This window comes from Lepidochelys kempii, chromosome 2 (genome assembly GCF_965140285.1).
Source record: "Lepidochelys kempii isolate rLepKem1 chromosome 2, rLepKem1.hap1, whole genome shotgun sequence".
NCBI lineage: Eukaryota > Metazoa > Chordata > Testudines > Cheloniidae > Lepidochelys > Lepidochelys kempii.
The window spans coordinates 61,389,808-61,408,319 of record NC_136381.1 but is presented as its reverse complement, the minus strand read 5'-3'; the positions used below and the strand labels follow the sequence as shown (position 1 = coordinate 61,408,319).

The following is an 18,512-nucleotide window of genomic DNA, read 5'->3' as shown; positions in this document are numbered from 1 at the left end:
TTAAATAAGGTGAAGCCTTCTAATTCTATAATAGACATTTTTTGATTGATTGATATTTAATTATCAAGATTCTTTTTCCCTGGGTAATCCAGTATGTTGATTTGTAGGTAATGAAATGGGCAAATTTTCCTTTTAAGGAGGGCTGTCGATTAATCACAGTTAACTCACGTGATTAACTCAAAAAAATTAATCGCAATTAAAAAAACGAATCATGGTTAATCACACTGTTAAACAATAGAACACCAACTGAAAGGAGTTAAATATTTTTGGATGTTCTTCTACATTTCAAATATATTGATTTCTATTATAATAGAGGTTTCAGAGTAGCAGCCATGTTAGTCTGTATCCGCAAAAAGAAAAAGAATACTTGTGGCACCTTAGAGACTAGCAAATTTATTTGAGCATAAGCTTTTGTGAGCTACAGCTCACTTCATTGGATGCATTCAGTGGAAAATACAGTGGGGAGATTTATATACACAGAGAACATGAAACAATGGGTGTTACTATACACACTGTAACCAGAATGATCATGTAAGGTGAGCTATTACCAGCGGGGGGAACATTTAGTAGTGATAATCCAGGTGTGTATAATCTTGTTAAGGTGTGTATGGTAACACCCATTGTTTCATGTTCTCTATGTATATAAATCTTCCCACGGTATTTTCCACTGAATGCATCCGATGAAGTGAACTGTAGCTCACAGAAGCTTATGCTCAAATAAATTTGTTAGTCTCTGAGGTGCCACAAGTACTCCTTTTCTTATTATAACACAGAAGACAAAGTGTACACAGCTCACTTTATATTATTTTTTATTACAAATACTTGCACTGTAAAAATGATAAAATAAATAGTATTTTTCAATTCACCTCATACAAGTAATGTAGTGAAATCTCTTTATTGTGAAAGTGTAACTTATAAATATAGATTTTTTTTTTGTTATATAACTGTACTCGAAAACAAAACAATGTAAAACTTGGGCGCCTACAAGTTCACTCAGTCCAACCAATCGTTAAGACAAGCAAGTTTGTTTACGTTTATGGGAGATACTGCTGCCTGCTTCTAATTTACAATATCACCTGAAAGTGAGAACAGGCGTTCGCGTGGCACTTTTGTAGCCGGTGTTACAAGGTATTTACGTGCCAGATATGCTAAACGTTCGTATGTCCCTTCAAGCTTCAGACACCATTCCAGAGGACAAGCTTCCGTGCTGATGATGCTCATTAAGAAAATAATGTGTAAATTACATTTGTGACTGAACTCCTTGGGGGAGAATATAGGCTGTTAGTTGCTTAACCCTTTCCTGCTCAGTGTCACACAAGGTCACAGAGGAAGTCTGTGGAGCAGCGGGGACCTGAATCCAGATTTCCCACATCCTGTGCTTGCACTCTAACCACTGGACAATCCTTCCTTTTGTGTGTGTGGGTGGGTGTGGTGGGGATGACGACTGCAGAATCTGTCTCCCTCTGAAGAACAATTCAGTAGAAACTTCTTAGATTTTTAGCAGTTAAATACACAGGAAGATTCTGCCCGCATTGGACATGCTCTGGACTGGGACTGAGCCTATTTCTCCTATGCTCTCATTGACTCCCCTGATGGGTCCAGGTAGCATGGAGGAGGAAGCTGTCTAATTTGAATGTAGAGGGGACAAAAACTGCAGGTCACTTTACCTAGCACCTAGTAAGAGATTAAGACTCACCATAACTTGCCCTGGGCTCTTTCCTTGAAAGGTCATAAGGTTGTAAAGACTTAGTTTTCTTCGAGTGCTTGTCCATACGTATCCCATTGTTTATGTTCATGTACCCAGTGTACTTGAGTTCAATTTGTTTTGGCCAGCATTGTCTTCTGGGGACTATGTCTGTGTCCCAAATGTTCTTGTGTCTCTGACTGAGAGCATACAGGATAAGGCGATCCCAGTCCTGTCTGAGTTCCTTCTCACCACCCATGACTACGAGTTGGAATTTGGAGTGTCCAAACTTGTTTGCTCTCTGTGTGGCTATTCTTTGTTATGTAAGTGGTTGTATATAATTAGGCAGTTATTAGTGTTAAAGAATCTCTCCATCCAACCTCCAGTACAACTGCCTCTCCAGCAATACATAATATCTCAAAGAGTCAGTTATATCCTCCATATGCATCCACACACTCTGTGCCTCATGGCATGGACACTGGCTGGGTAACATCAATAGAGAGTATCTTAACTGAAGTGCAAAACATTCTTATCCACAGTAGAAAGGACTCTGAAGGGTATGTTTAATCTGGCAGTTGGAAAAGATTCATTGTCTGGGCACAACAACACCAGTTACCTCCGTTTCTCACTTAGATACCAGACATACGGGGGTACCTTCTATTATTAAAGAACTCCAGATTTTCAGTGAGCTCTCTGAGGATTCACCCGGGAGCCATCTCAGCCTCCCACCCTCCAATTTAGGGGTATTCCACATTTTTACACCCTACAGTGGTTTGGTTCCTAAAAGGCCTTCTGAAGGTATATTCCCCCAGTCAGAGAACCTCCCTCTCCTTGGGATCTAAATATTGCACTGATGTGTGTTTATGTGTCCACCCTTTGATCCACTATCAACACGTTCCCTGTTTAATCTTTCCATCAAAACAGCCTTTTCGGTAGCAATAACTTTGACCAGAAGGGTAGGTGAGACACAAGCACTAACGCAGGGCACCCAGATACAGCTTTTCATAAAGACGGTGTGTTGTTGAGACCTCACCCAAAATTTATACAGAAGATAGACTCTGACTTCCATTAGGGATGTAAAAGTTTAATCGGTTAACCAATAAGCTTGATGCTTATCGGTTTTTAATCGGTTTCAGTTAACGATTAAACTGCGCTGCCGCCGCTGGGCATCCTGGCTGCCGCTGCCTGCATTCGGGGACCCCCACTGCTGCCTGGTCCTGGCTGCTGGGTGTGCTGGGATCCTCGGGTGTGGCGGTGGCAGCAGCGGTGGGGATCCCTGGGTGTGGTGGTGGCGACAGCAGCGGGGATCCCCGGGCGTGGTGGTGGCAGTGGAGCCCTATGTAAAATGTGGGGGGGCTGCAGCACCTTCCTCCCTCCCCGCACATCTAGTTCCCCAGTTAAACATTTAACTGATAGAATTCGAATAGGTTACACGGTTACTGTTTTTACATGGTATTTACATTCCTAACTTTCATCATAACCAGATTATATGCTTACCTGTATATTTCCCAAAACCACATTCAAACAAAAGTGGGGCTAAGTGTCACACCCTGGACATTCTTAGGGCACTATCTTTCTACATTGATAGAACTAAGACATTTAGGGTATACTTCAGACAAGTGGTTCTCAACCAGGAGTACATGTACCCCTGGGGGTACTCAGAGGTCTTCCAGGGGGTACTCATCTAAATCAGTGTTTCTTGACATGGGGCTTGCAGCCCCAAGGATGGTCATGGAATGGGTTTGGGGGGTCACAAATGCAGGGTTGGCATTAGGAGGTGACAAGCAGGGCAATTGCCTGGTTGCCTCACACCATAGGGGCCCCCCAGGGAAGCTAAGTTTCATGCTCCAGCCCCGGGTGGCAGGGTTTGGGCCTCAGACAAGGCTCACAAGTGTAAAACAGGCTCAGTATCACACTGAAATGTAAGTACAATACTTATATTCCAATGGATTTATTTTATAATTACATGGTAAACATGAGAAAGCAAGCAATTTTTCAGTAATAGTGTGCTATGATACTTTTGTATTTTTATGTCTGATTTTGTAAGCAAGTAATTTTGAAGTGAGGTGAAACTGGGGGTACTCAAGACAAATTAGATTATTGAAATGGGTACAATCATCTGGAAAGTTTCAGAACCACTGCTCCAGACTGTTCATAGCTTATGGAGACTGGGTGAGAGGTCACACCATTTCAACATAAAGATTTTTTAACTGGATTTTTACTTGTATGGGTCTGTGCTATGAATTAGCTAACATAGATCCACCAGTGGGAGTGAGAGCCTATTCTGTGAGAGTGCAAGCAGCTTCTGTTACTTCTTTGAGAAATGTTCTAATACTAAAAATATGTAGGGCACCTACCTGTGTTCAGTGCACACGTTCATCCAGCATATTGGTAATGTCAGTGTTAATCCACATAGTGGTAATGGTGTTCATCCACATAGTGGTAATGTCAGTGTTAATTTTGGTGGGGCTGTCCTACAGTCATTGTTTAGGTAGAATTCTAGTACCCACCTCCTGTAATCTAGGTCACTGCTTGTGAGTCACGATTAGTAGAGTGTATATATTGACAAGCACTCGAAGAAGAAACTATTACTTCTCTTCCAGTAACTGGTTCTTCAAAATGTGTTGTCTCTATATATTCGATGACCTGTCCTCCATCCCTGTTACTGTGGAGTCTGATAACACCTGGATTCTGGTGAAAGTGAAGGATACTGGAGAAGGAATTGTGAGGTGGTTGGGATGTCCCACCCTTAATACCCTCATTTAGAGGCATAAGGATGCTGAGGGTGCAGACACAGCTTCCAATGGATACTGCTGGCCAAAAGAATCTGAACTCAAGCTATTGGGTTTATGTGCACCAGTAATGGAGCACATATGGATGACACATCTCAGAGAACCCACAATTACTGTAAATTGACGAATCTTTCCTTCTAGTATCTTGATACCAAAATCTAAGGGGATGTGGGTGATACCATCTAAACCCAAGAACCATGCTGCCCTGGTACCAACCCTAGCACAGAGTGCTACTCTGCACTCAGTGCTTCTCCCACACTGACTACATGTGTGAAGGGTACCCTCCACCTCTGTACAGACTAACTGTATGATACTTGTTGCTATCTCTGCACCAAACAGTATATTGTACTGAGCGACTTGTCAGTGGGTCTGGAACCGAAGTAACTGGTGCTGGAAAGGCTCAGGGAGGTTGTTGCAATACTCCCAGCCATGGAGTCACAGAGCCTGCCAGGCCAGGCTCCTATACCAGCCTCCCCTTTTCACAGACAAGGCACTCTGGACAGGATTGCCCTTCCTTTAGAAGAAGTATACTCTTTTTCTCTTCTGCTGAGTGCATCAGAGAATTATTCCCTGTACATTCTCAGTCTACCCCCATGGGCAGCTCAGTGGGAGCCAAGGAGTGATTCCAGGGAAGATTGAGAGTTGGTAGAAAAAAGTTGGAGCCTTATAGGGACCCCACCATATTTTGTATCCCCTGAGGTGTGCTCCAGCACACTATTCTTACCAGTAATAGCTGTGGCCATGCTGGACCCCCGGGGGTGTTCAGCCCTACTCCTGGAAGCCAGCTTCATCTATTAGGTGAGGGAGACCTAGACCTATACACAAGAGGCAAATTAAGCCTCCTCAGTCATCTCAGCTGCTTGAATCTTCAGCTACTTGAGAAGCAAGAGGAAGAACAATTTCTAGGGAAAGAACATCTAGTTCTGGCTGCAATATCCTCATTTTCTCCTCACAAGCCAGAGAGCTCACATACATTGGCATCTGTGGGCAAATTTAAGGTTTTCCAGCCTTAATAAAGTGGATGGTGGAAGTCTTAAACATTCTTCTGAAAGCTGTTCATGAGTAAAAACACAATCTCTTGGACATACTGCACTTGTCAACTCAAGGGAGTTTAGCCATGCCAGTAAATGATAGTCTTCTGGAACCTGCTAAATCCATCTGGTGAACTCTGGATTCTGTTTCTGTCACATGCAAAAGAGCACATAGGAGATAATGAGTGTGCAAGAAGGGATCTGAATATTTTGCACTCATCCTATAGCCATCTTCTTGTGTAAGCAGTACAAGAGAGAAGGAAATGGCAGGGACCACTAAAATGGATCCAATTTAATGGTCCCTGCAGGGGGAAAAAAATTCCCCCCAAACTGGTTCTTTTCGGCCAGAAAGTATACTAGTCTGCAAACCTTCAAATGACAGTAACAAAATATCCAGTGCTGCTCTCTAAATATGACTTTTTAGATGGGGAGCAAACTGTCTAATTGCACTGATAAATTGCCCAAGAAGCACCAGGAAGTCCCTAATGGCTGAAGGTCAGCCGACTACACACACAACTCTGCAGGCTTTGCTGGATGCCTCAGCAGCATGTACAATGGCTACAGCAATAAGGTCATCATGGCTTCAATCATCCCCTAAAGAGGTCCAGGCAACAATTGAGGACCTCCCAGTGGAAGGTAATGAACTTTTTAGCTGTGGCACTGACAGAGCCCTCTGTACTTCAAGAGATTCATGGGCAACTCTGGTCTTCTTGGTGTTTGAGGTTTCTGAGTCTTAAGAGGAAACAGTTGAGACAATCATATTTCAGAGAGCGTTCGTTGATACAATTCTATGATTAGCCACTGAGATCTTTGGACCCACCGAGGAAGAAGCAGAGATTCTACAGGAAGTGACTTTTTGCTGCCTTCTTAGCTGCCCTGCTATCTGGGACTTCAGATAGTCAGATCCTTGACAAAGGTAGTAAGCCTACCTATTTGAAGCCTCCATGGTGGACACACAAGGTATGAAGATCATGGTTCCTAAAGGAGGTGGAATGGTTTAAAACAAAAAGGGTCCTCTGGTTAAAGGGCAGGGCTTTTATTCCCACTACTTTTTAATCTTTTTTTTTTTTTTTTTTAAAAAGTGGGAGTTGAAAGCCAATCCTCGACGTTTGTCTCAAAATCTGCATCCTATTTCCAGATTCTGAATGATGACCCTAACTTCTGTAATCCCTTCATTTGATCCTCAGGAGTGATTTGCAGCTCTTGATCTGCAAGATGCCCCCTGTCATGTCTCATTTCTTCACAGTCAAGCTGGAAGGGCATATCAAGTGGGGTCCCGTAAGGATCAGTTCTGGGTCCGGTTCTGTTCAGTATCTTCATCAGTGATTTAGATAATGGCGTAGAGAGTACATTTATAAAGTTTGCAGATGATACCAAGCTGGGAGGGGTTGCAAGTGCTTTGGAGGATAGGATTAAAATTCAGAATGATCTGGACAAACTGGAGAAATGGTCTGAAGTAAATAGGATGAAATTCAATAAGGACAAATGCAAAGTACTCCACTTAGGAAGGAACAATCAGTTGCACACTTATAAAAAGGGAAAAGTCTGCCTAGGAAGGAGTACTGCAGAAAGGGATCTGGGGGTCATAGTGGCAAGCTAAATATGAGTCAATAATGTTACACTGTTCCAAAAAAGGCAAACATCATTCTGAGATGTATTTGCAGATGTGTTGTAAGCAAGACACGAGAAGTCATTCTTCCACTCTAATGTGCGCTGAGTAGGACTCAAATGGAGTATTGTTCTGGGTGCCATATTTCAGGAAAGATGTGGCCAAGTTGGAGAGAGTCCAGAAAAGAGCAACAAAAATGATTAAAGGTCTAGAAAACATGACCTATGAGGGAAGATTGAAAAAAATGGGTTTGTTTAGTCTGGAGAAGAGAAGACTGAGGGAGGACATGATAACCGTTTTTAAGTACATAAAAGGTTACAAGTAGAAAGGAGAAAAATTATTTTCTTTAACCTCTGAGGATAGAACAAGAAGCATTGGGCTTAAATTGCAGCAAGGGCAGTTTAGGTTGGATGTTAGGAAAAACTTGCCTAGAGAGTTCGTGGAATCTCTTTCAGTGGAGATTTTTAAGAGCAGGTTAGACAAACACCTGTCAGGGATGGTAGATAATACTTAGTTCTGTCTTGAGTGCAGGGGACTGGACTAGAAGATTTCTCAAGGTCCCTTCCAGTCCTATGATACTATGAAAACAACTGGCTCACACAGTAGGTACCTCAGGTTCCTACTAGGAACATCTCACTATCAATGCAGAGTCCTGCCCACCAGCCTCTCATCCATACTCAAGTGTTGTCACCAAATGTCTGATGGTAGTTGCAGCTCACCTAAGATGACAAGGAAGCCAAGAGTATTCTTACCTAACCAACTAGCTAATTGAAGGAAGATCACCACAACGTGATCAGCTCCTTTCAAGCAATCCTGAAGTTCTTTGCCCCACCAATTTTCAAAGGCAACAGAGAGAAATCCATGCTTGCTCTGACTCGGAGCGCAGAGTTCATAGGAGCAGTGTTACTCTAGATCAGCATTGGCTTACCTTCCACAGCAGAGATTTTGAACAGTAACAAACCTCATTAATCAACTTCAGCGCCAGTCAAGAACACCAGTGAGGTTGCATTTGAGACTTCTAGGATAAGGTTATCATGGGGTTACTTACTCTACAGTAGCTGTGGTTGTTTGAGAGATGTTGTCCACACAGATTCCATGATCCACCCTATTTCCCTGCAACTACTTATATGGTGTTCAGTATTAGAAAAAGAAATGAGGGGCAGTTGTACCTACTCTGACCCTTGTCTTTGCATGGGGTGGCACAAGGGCACATTGGTGTAAGAGTGGCCTGAGTGGACAATTCTAGCCTTAAAGAATCTGATCTCGCATGCATGAATGAGGTGCATGTATACCAAGAATGGGATCGGTGTGGAAGACACATTGCAAAGAACCACAGTTATTGTAGGGTAAGTTACTGATCTTTGCAGACAGCCTTAATTCTGGCATTTCCTAACATTTGAATGCATGACTTTGCAACCTTAATAATCTTTTAACATAGTTTGTGTGTGTAATATATAGTATATAAAATGTATTCCTTAAACAGTTACTAAATGCATGCCAGTAGGAACTGAGTACAGATATACAGAAAGTAATACTCTGGGGCCCTGGACACGTGCACCAGATGAACTTCATCCACCAGTGGGGCTCATGATTAGACGTCCATTAACATTTAACTAATCTTGGGTCACCAGCAGACCTTCAAAGTGACCAGTAAAGGATTATACACAATATAGGTTTGCGCTTCTTTATTGTGTACAAAGAAGGCCTGGAATATTTTTATAAACAAAGTTCCTTTTCCCTGACTTTTTTACTTTAAAAATATCAGGAATGCCAATTTTACTCTTCCCTGGTTTGCTAGAATATCTCGTGTTCTTTCAGAACATGCACAGTATGAGCTCTCACACCTTTTAACTCATAAGGCATTTTTTCTCCAAAATGTTTACTAGATATTGGCATTTAATATGTGTTAAGATGAATGGTTTTAGGTAGGCTAACTAAAAATCTTTCTCACTCAGTTGCTCAGCTTTCAGTCTCTCGACTCTTCCAATGTTCTGTAGTGACCAGAGTCTTTCAGGTTAGACAAAATCTAAATTTCAAAGTAAAAACAAAATAAACTCCCCTTTCCTTTGAGTGGGAAAAGATCACTTTTTCCAGGCCTCCTATGTACATTGCAAAGAAGGGTCTGGGTTCAAGTCCATTTTTTTTTCCTTTTCAGATAACCTTTAATATTTTACTACAGTATCTTACATATTTATTATTCTTTAAAGAGCAAATAAACTGTCTTAACCTGAGGGAACACACAACATTGAATTTTTTATGATTCAGAAGTTTTTAGCAAACTATTCATACAATGTATGACATTGTTCTCCCTGTAATTTGATGTTTGTTCAGGGCGTTTACAGCTAGGTGTATGTGGTACTATTACCAGGATAGTTTCAATAGCCATGTGACTACTGAGGCTCTTTTTAATCAAGTTAGCTAAATTGAGCTGGGTTAACTCAACTGACTCACGTGACTCTAATGTAGATAATTTTTAACATGTTTAATTCAAATGTAACTTGTTGAGTTATGGCCTTGGCTGTAACTGACTGAGGTCCTGTCTACATACAAATATTGTACCTCTTTAACTATAGTGGCATAGTTAAAGAGCTACAACCCTGACCCAATGACAAACCAATAAAAACTAAATACCTTTAGGCCCTATTTGTATATCAAAAAGAAGCAAAAAAGTAATACATTATTCTTTTAAAATCTCCTGCAAAGTTAAAAGCCCTCTCCCTAGAAAGTGCTTCATAACTTTGTGCTTTAATGTTTGTTTCAGGAGAAACTTCGTCTTGAAAGAAACAGGGAATACAATCAGTATCTCAGGGACAAGGAAGAGTGGAATGAAAGGTTAAGGAAAATAGGAAAGAAAACTACAGAGGTAATATAGATTTTTGCTGAAGTCAATTCACTCTGAGAGAACTTAAATGAGGTTGTTAAGAATTTTTCTCCATGTCAGTTGTGTAATTTTTGTTGGTATAACTTATGTCTCTAAGGGGTGAGAAAAAACCAACCCACTGAATGATATGAGTTACACCGACAGAAGCACTGGTGTGGACAGCACTATGTCAGTGGGAGATGCTCTCCAGCTGACATAACTACCACCACTCATTGGGTGTGGTTTAACTTCAGTGCTTTCACTGAAGTTGATGGGCATTTTGGGTAAATAAGATTTCCAAGGACAAGTTTTATGTTTTTGTGGTATGCTTAAGTCTTCAAAGGGTAAAATTTTGAACGACTTCTCTCCTGGGAGAAGAGCCTCCTGCATTGGAATCACTTAGTGGCCCTTTGGTACCTTACACTGATTAGAGAGAGAGAATGTGTGTGTGTGTTTATGTGTGTGTGTAAGTTAACTAATGTATATACATACAGAGTGATGCCATGAACTTGGTAAATGTAGGGAAAAGCCTATAAAGTTGAAGCCTGGTGCCTGGGGAATTCAGCCCATTCTCACACTACAAAAGTCCTTCCTCTAATAAGGTGCGGGCGGTCTGTAAGATTTCCTTGCTGAGCAGGAACACCTTTTTGAGTGTAAGTGTCTTCCCTCCTCTTCTTTTTTCTCTGCAATAAGTAAAAATATTGCCCACCCTTCCACACAAAAACACTTCGTAACTAACCATGCAGGATTTTTTTTCTGATAGTTTTAATCAGTTTGAGAGTAAAAGACTAGTTTGTTCTCCAGGCACTAATGATGTGTGAGAGCTTTTTCTAGTAGATTGGAAAAAAGCAGATCATCTGAAATGGGCAGTATGGCACCTTTAACTAGCAAGTGTTGAATAGCTTGGGTGTATTCTCTTTTTATAATGTCTTGCTTTAGTAATGGGATAAAGGTCAGCATGAGTCATATAAATGGATAACTCTGGGAGACCATTTCCAGTATCCATCAGAGAGTCTTGGTCTGTTGCCGTTAAGAAGAAATTGACAGGTTATCCCCTGTACCTTATGTTTGATGTGAGAAATACTGGTTGTTGGCAGTTATCCGCAGTTCTTGTTTGGATAGTGCTGCTGGTGCTAGATGTGTCCTTTCCTGTGCAACTTAAGTTTTGTGATCTGTGCCATGATAGCTATAATGCAGTGTTTTTGTGGACTGTCTTTACAGAACAGTTGAAAGGGACTTGTTTGGTGTTGAAGTTCCCAGGTATACATGGATTCTGAAAGAAAGATTTTCTCTTCTAAAGAGATTTCCTTCTGAGAGCTTTTTGGAGGGTCTCTTTGTGGGTATCTTTTCACCATGGCCATATTTATGTACTTATCTGCCAGTGCATTGGATGAGATTCTAGGATGAGAGTTTAGTTGAGAATTTTACTTCATCTAAAGAGATATGGCCACAAAGGCCGCAACCAGACATCTTTTTTTATGTCGGAATTCATTATCTAGTCCTTGCTGGATTTTGAGAATTATATATGCTATAGGATAGTGGACAGAACTGAAACTTGCACTGATGCTGCTTAGGCTTCAGAATTCCAACCTATGGTTCTCTAGCTGCCTGTCTCCTGGATCCTTTGAAAGACCCTGCAACAGAATTTACAGCACCCTCATCCAGTCATGACACTGCTTTGTTGTATACTTTGGGTATCTGAAAAGAAGGCATTTTGTCTTTTAGGCTATTGTAGAACCTTGTGTACAGTCTGTTAAGAGGCTGTCTCCTGTTAAGGTGTTCCCATCTTTCCAGACTGATAATTTCAATCAAATCTATTGAGGGGATCTGAGGATTTTTTTGTGAACTTTCTCTTGGGTCTTGAGAATGCTGCTTTGTTTCCACACTGGAAATATAATCTTAAAGAATTAGGCAGAAATAACTAGACAGGGTTTCTAGGTCTGATTCCTCCATGTCTGAGCCAGAAGAATTAGAGGAATATGATTCTCTTTCATTTGCTTTTAAGGTTTTTTTCTTATTTGCTATTCCTGTTCTTTTTATTTATCTGGGAAAAGGGAAGGAAATCCTGGAAAGACATTCCACCCTGTTCAGTAGACTTGGAAGATCTAGAAAGAATCAAAGCGATCTCTAAGAAAATTTTTGGGGTGGGGAGAAAATTTCTTCTTTAAGGTCCCCTCCTTACCCTTTTGCTTCTGGGAAGTGTATTTTCTTGGATCTCTGAAGTGTAAGCACATACATGGGGACATGAAGAAAGGCTTCAGGGAAATAGTTTTGAAGGGGCATCTTGCACCCCAGAAGTTAAAAGGAGGTGGAGAAAGCTGTGAGTAGTTCTTGATAAATTGCTGCTGTTTTGCCCCAATTAAGGGCATCTGCTTCAGAACGGATGGAGCCCTGCATAATCCCTCAAAAGCCAATACTGGAGAAGAGGCAAATTTGCACTGATTTGACAGCCCCAATAGGCAGGCACTTCCTGGAGTTCTGGATTCTCCTGGTGGGGACAGGCTTTGACAGTGCATCTTGTACTGCTTCAACAGAATGGTCCACTGTACTGTGCTGTGGGAGATCAAGGACTGAGTTTGTCTGATATATGGTCCAATTGAGTATTGCTGCTGCAATCCTTGCCAGCTCTGTCCTTGGTAGCATCTCATGCAGGTTAGGAGCTTTGATCGGCTGCAGGCAGTCTTGTATTAACTTTCGAGGCTTGTCCACCATTTTGTTTGCTGCTGGTAAGGGAAGGCCTCATGCACCGCAGCAGAGCTTGGAGATCAGGTTAGCTCTTTTTTCTCAAAGTGACTGAAACTCTGTGAGAGATTTATTTATTCTTATTTATCTGTTGTATTTATATGGACCCCATTAGTAGCTCACAATCTTTAATGTGTTTATCATCACAACACTCCAAGGTAGAGAAGTACTATTATCTGCATTTCATGGATGGGGAACTGAGGTACAGAGAAACTAAGGCTATGTCTACACTGTATCATTTACAGCAACAGAGCTGAACTCCTCAAACCCCTGAACATCGTAGGTTATATCAAAGTAATCAGTAGCATAAACATAGCTTTAGTGACTTGCCCAAGGTCAGTGGTGGAGCAAGGAATTGAGCAAATGAGTCACAGGTTAGCTCTCTAATACCATCCTCCTACTTAGTCACAGTTTTCGCAGGGAAAAAATAAAAATGGTTTTTGAACCCAAAAAACATGTTCTGGTCAGACGAAGGAGTATCACAGACTGCCTGAACCTCAGTGCAATCAGGACATCTGTGCATGTGACCAGATATAAGGGTTAACAAGCACGATGGAGTCCCTCTGCCTTCAAATCTAACGGTCATTTCATTATCTAAACTGAGTTCATGGGAAGCCTGTTACTGAGGATTGCTGGCCATCCCACTGACAGTGAAAATAAGTGATCAGGTAAAATAAAGATTATTGCTTTTTCAGGAAAATTTTCCCCAGCATTTAAGTCCCCATTTAAGAGAATTTTTTTAAATCTTCATTTGGGGATAGTTTAAAATTAGAAGACTATCATAAATACAGAATCAAACTGTTGCTGAAGCACTGATGGAAAATGTGAATTATACTAAGATGATGAATGAAGGTTATTATTTTCTTTGTAGTTGTATCTTTTTAATATTTTTTTTTCTATTAAACAGCATGAGACAGAAAGAAGTAAAAAAACTACTGCTATTACTAGAGTCCAACCAGGACTACGTTCACAAATACAGCCCTCTTATGCAGATTCAGAACCTCCCAAGAAAGATGCTTTTACTTCCACGGACGCTTATGAAGAGCTACTAAATAGGAGACGACTGGAGGAGGATCCATATCGCAGACTAGATGATGAGGCTGAACTAAGAGATAGAATATTGTACAAAAAACTTGATGAAGAACTGGACATTTCCAATAGAAAGCATCACAGGTTTGATAGCAAACCTGATATTTCTCCTAGAAGACATCACAGATTTGATGAGGATCGTCATTTTGATAGAAGACATTACAAATTAGACTATGATCCTGAAATAAATGAGGAAATGGACCCTAGATTTAGATATGAAAGTGACTATGACAAAAAGCCTCTGAGGGTGTTCCACGCTGAAAGGTATTTTTATCTCAGTTTTCCACTTCTTTTCTTTACTTCCTTAATGCTATTGGTGATGGGGTTGTGGCACTAAAAACAATAAGTTATTCAAGCCATAAGGGGTTATGGTTTAGTGGTACTGAGTATCAGATTTGAAATATTTAGACTCCCTTAAATCACAGGTTCAAACTCTAGAAGTTTTGATTCTGTTGTGGCTCCTTCTGAGGCTAATGCTTTGAATTCTGTGCGGTGTGTGTGTGTGTGTGTGTATCTTTCAGGCGAGACTGAAAAACAGAGGTCACCCCACCCCCATTTTTTGGGGGGATGGATGTTAGATCCCATGGCTTTTTTCCCTAGGATTAAGGCAAACTTGACCAAAAATTTCCATTTCCCTACTATTGTGTTGTGTGTTCTGTAGTGACTGTCTGCCTGATTGCTGCTTCTGCACTAGAGGACAGTTCCTAAACTGGTGTAAATTGTCATAGGCCAGAATGTACTATGACAATTTATATCAGCTGAGGATCTGACCCAGGAGTATGCATGTCAGTCATGCTGTGTGTTTGTAGTTTATAAATTGCTTTGAAACCTTTCAGCATAAAGCGTGCTTTATAAGTATAAAATACCACAATTAATAATTGGTACACTGAATGCATGCCCTTGACATCTAATGAGGTGATGATTGTATTCAGGTGTCACTTCTGGGGGCAAAATTTGCATAATTAAAAAGAATTATGTACTGTTCAGTGAAAAATAGATATGAAAATTCTTCAGATTAAACTTTAGAATTAATGAGGAACTAAAATACTTCAATGAGAAAGAGGGCATTTAAATGAAATCTTATATTTTAGTCATATAACTAATTTAAGCAATAATTGCAACCATCACTAATATGCGCATAAAAATGTTAAGTACTAATTGAATTTATTCGTGAATAATATTCACTTAGCTGTGCTTTGTTGTTCTTGAATTTGCTTTCTGTTTTATTCTTTATAGGTTCTTATACTGGCATCATCACAATAGTGTCTGAGCACCTTCCAGTAGCCCATTAAGTAAAATGACTAACAACTGTCATGTGTGATTCATGCTTTCTCTCATCCTCTCACCTGGGGGGAATTGTGTGTCCAGTGTAGTGTTCTGTTTTGGTAGGATTTTGTTTTTTTTAAATATACAAACTTCTATGTGTGTGTTTAGAAACAGTAAGGTTGAAGAGGTGCACTTTGCACTTGGAGTGTAAGGTGGTGCGGTTTCATCCTTAGTTCCTGTGGGAGTTCGTTCTATTGTCTCGGACCAGCCCTCCAAAAAGCTCAGTCTCCTGCACAGATGTTTGATTTGGGTTGGGATTTGCGATTCTCTTGATCAAACTTAATTGGTAACCTGGCAGGATAGTGGTGGTGGCCTCGTCTATGGGCTAGATTCATTTTTGATGCCAGTGAAGTTATACCACAGATGAATTTAGCTCAGTATGCTTTGAATTAGAATACTAGAATGCTGTGTGGACTAGCTATGTGGGGAAAGTTAATTTTCTCTTAGCATTATCATTATAAACTCTTTTTTTCAAGAGTATGTTACCTCTGAAGGTTTGCTTTCATGTGCATGTTATACAAGATCCACACGTGAAAACAGTTTTATTTTTAATTTAAAAAAATGTATAAAGTTAATTTTTAGAAAACCGATTTTAAAATAAACCATAAATATTAAAAATTACATAATATATATTGGATATACGTAATGTTTTATACAGTTCCAAAAGAGAGATAACAGAAATTACCCCAGGAAACAAGCATTCACAACTTATAATGTTACAATTTAGATTATAATATGCTTATCTAAATATTATTATTTTGAGGTACCAGTGTGTGTAAGGACCAGTACAGACTATGTGCATCTTGTGTATCTAGTGCAGCTAATCCTTTACCAGTTCAGATGATATAATAAGAATGTATAATATTATTGTTCTGAGCTTAATTTGTTTGCTATGAACGTTTGGGGAAGTTAAAGTACTAAAATATCCTTATTTTAATGACAGGCCTTGCTAATTCATCAAGTCTCAAAATGTACAAATGTGCCAAATTCTGTAGTTCTTACTCAGTGGAAGTTTGCTTTCAGAGTTTTTGTTACAATCCATTTCCACTGATTTACTCTGTGAAAATTCAGGGGTGTTTTTACTCATTGATGAGCCTAACAATAATGAAGGAACCAGCTGCAGGAGTAAAAAGAGAATGAAGTCAGAAGTCCAGCAATGGAGTGAGGGCTACCCAGTTTATTGCACCCAATGCAGCATGTATGATTACCTGATTATGGACAGGTGGCGTAAGTGTGCATTGGGTGCAAGTAGCTCCTGGCCCTCAGAGACCCTGTATGGGCTTTGGAGGCCAGGGTGTCTGAGCTGGAGGAGTTAAGGGAGACAGAGAGGTACATAGATGAGACTTTCCAGGACACAGTAGAATGGTCCCACCCATGGTCTGACAGCCTCTGTCAGGAGGATGAAAGCCTCAGGGAAGGAGAACATCCAACTGGAGCAGAGGGAAACGATCCCATAGTTGGGACCCTCCTTCCAGATGATGATGATGTATCCTCTTGCACTGAGGATACCTTTCTTGTGGAGGGAACTCCAGTTATTAGGAAGAGACAGGTATTAGTAATGGTCGTTTTGATTATTAGAAACATAGCTGGGTTTGCGATGACCGGGAGAACCGCTTGGTGACTTGCCTGCCTGGTGCGAAGGTTGGGGATCTCTTGAGACATCTAGATAGGCTAATGTGTAGTGCTGGGGAGGAGCCAGTGGTCGTGGCACCTGTATGTATCAGTGACATAGGGAAGGATAGGAGAGAGGTCCTGTAGTCCAAATTTAGGCTGTCAGGTAAATTATTGAAGTCCAGGACCTCCATGGTAGCATTCTCTGAAATGCTTCCAGTTCCACACGCAGGGCCAGTTATACAGGCAGAACTGCAGGGTCTCAATGCGTGGATGAGGCAACGGTGTAGGGAGGAAGGGTTTAGTTTTATTAGGAACTGGAGAAACTTTTGGGAAAGGGGGAGCCTATACAGGAAGGATGGGCTCCATCTAAACCAAAACGGAACCAGATTGCTGGTGCTTAAAATTAAAAAGGTTGTAAAGCAGATTTTAAACTAAGGGCTGGAGGAAAGCTGACAGGTACAGAGGCGCATGTGGTTCGGACATCCCTTAGGGGAGGATCTATTAATGGAGATTCCCTATATCCTAAGAAAGAGAAGAGGATGAAAGATGATAAAATACAGGTAGGATCTGATGAGAAACAGTCAAATGAGAAAAAGTCCCATTTAATTACATCATGTAATGGCAGGCAGCTAAAAAGTGACAAGTTTTTAAAGTGCTTACACACTAATACTAGAAGTCTAAATGATAAGTTGAGTGAACTAGAGTGCCTCGTATTAAATGAGGATATTGATATAATAGGCATCACAGAAACTTGGTGGAATGGGGATAATCAATGGGACACAGTAATACCAGGGTACAAAATATATGGGAAGGACAGAACAGGTCGTGCTGGTTGGGGAGTGGTACTGTATGTGAAAGAAAGCATGGTATCCAATGAAGTAAAAATCTTAAATGAACCAAACAGTACCATAGAATCTCTATGGATAGTAATTGCATGCTTGAATTATAAGAATATACCAGTAGGGATATATTACAGACCACCTGACCAGAATGGTAATAGTGACTATGAAATTCTCAGGGAGATTAGAGAGGCTATTAAAATAAAAAAATCAATAATAATGGGGGATTTCAACTATCCCCATATTGGGTACATATCCCCTCAGGAAGGGATGTAGAAATAAAGTTTCTTGACACCTTAAATGACTGCTGCTTGGAGCAGCTGGTTCTGGAACCCACAAGAGGAGAGGCAATTCTTGATTTAGGCCTAGGTAGAGCACAGGGTCAGGTCAAGAGGTGAATATAGCTGGACCGCTTGATAATAGTGACCATAATATAATTAAATTTGACATCCCTGTGGTGGGGAAAACACCACAGTGGCCCAACACCATAGCATTTAATTTCAGAGAGGGGAACTACACAAAAAAGAGGAGGTTAGTTAAACAGAAATTAAAAGATACAGCACAAAAAGTAAAATCCCTGCAAGCTGCTTGGAAACCTTTTAAAGACACCATGTACTTAATGTGTACCCCAAATTAAAAAACATAGTAAGAGAACCAAAAAAGAGCCACCGTGGCTAAACAACAAAGTAAAAGACGCAGTGAGAGGCAAAAAGGCATCCTTGAAAAAGTGGAAGTTAAATCCTAATGAGGAAAATAGAAAGGAGCATAAACTCTGGCAAATGAAGTGTAAAAATATAATTAGGAAGGCCAAAAAAGAATTTGAAGAACAGCTAGCCAAAGACTCAAAAAGTAATAGCAAAACTTTTTTTAAGTACATCAGAAGCAGGAAGCGTGCTAAGCAACCACTGGGGCTACTGGACAATCGA

The 18,512-nt window shown here is 40.6% G+C and overlaps 1 protein-coding gene across 15 annotated transcripts in view; it reads left to right on the top strand.

The window, feature by feature from the left end:
* Window positions 1-18,512, top strand: part of CSPP1 (centrosome and spindle pole associated protein 1) — a 178,579-nt gene that overhangs the window by 27,184 nt on the left and 132,883 nt on the right. For 14 of the 15 annotated variants that reach the window (XM_073330932.1, XM_073330936.2, XM_073330945.2 and 11 more), the window contains 2 exons: window positions 9,878-9,979; window positions 13,626-14,071. In XM_073330932.1, the coding sequence (XP_073187033.1) occupies window positions 9,878-9,979; window positions 13,626-14,071 (548 nt within the window). The remainder of the gene's footprint in view (window positions 1-9,877; window positions 9,980-13,625; window positions 14,072-18,512) is intronic. The other variant, XM_073330939.2, reaches the window with a different exon arrangement.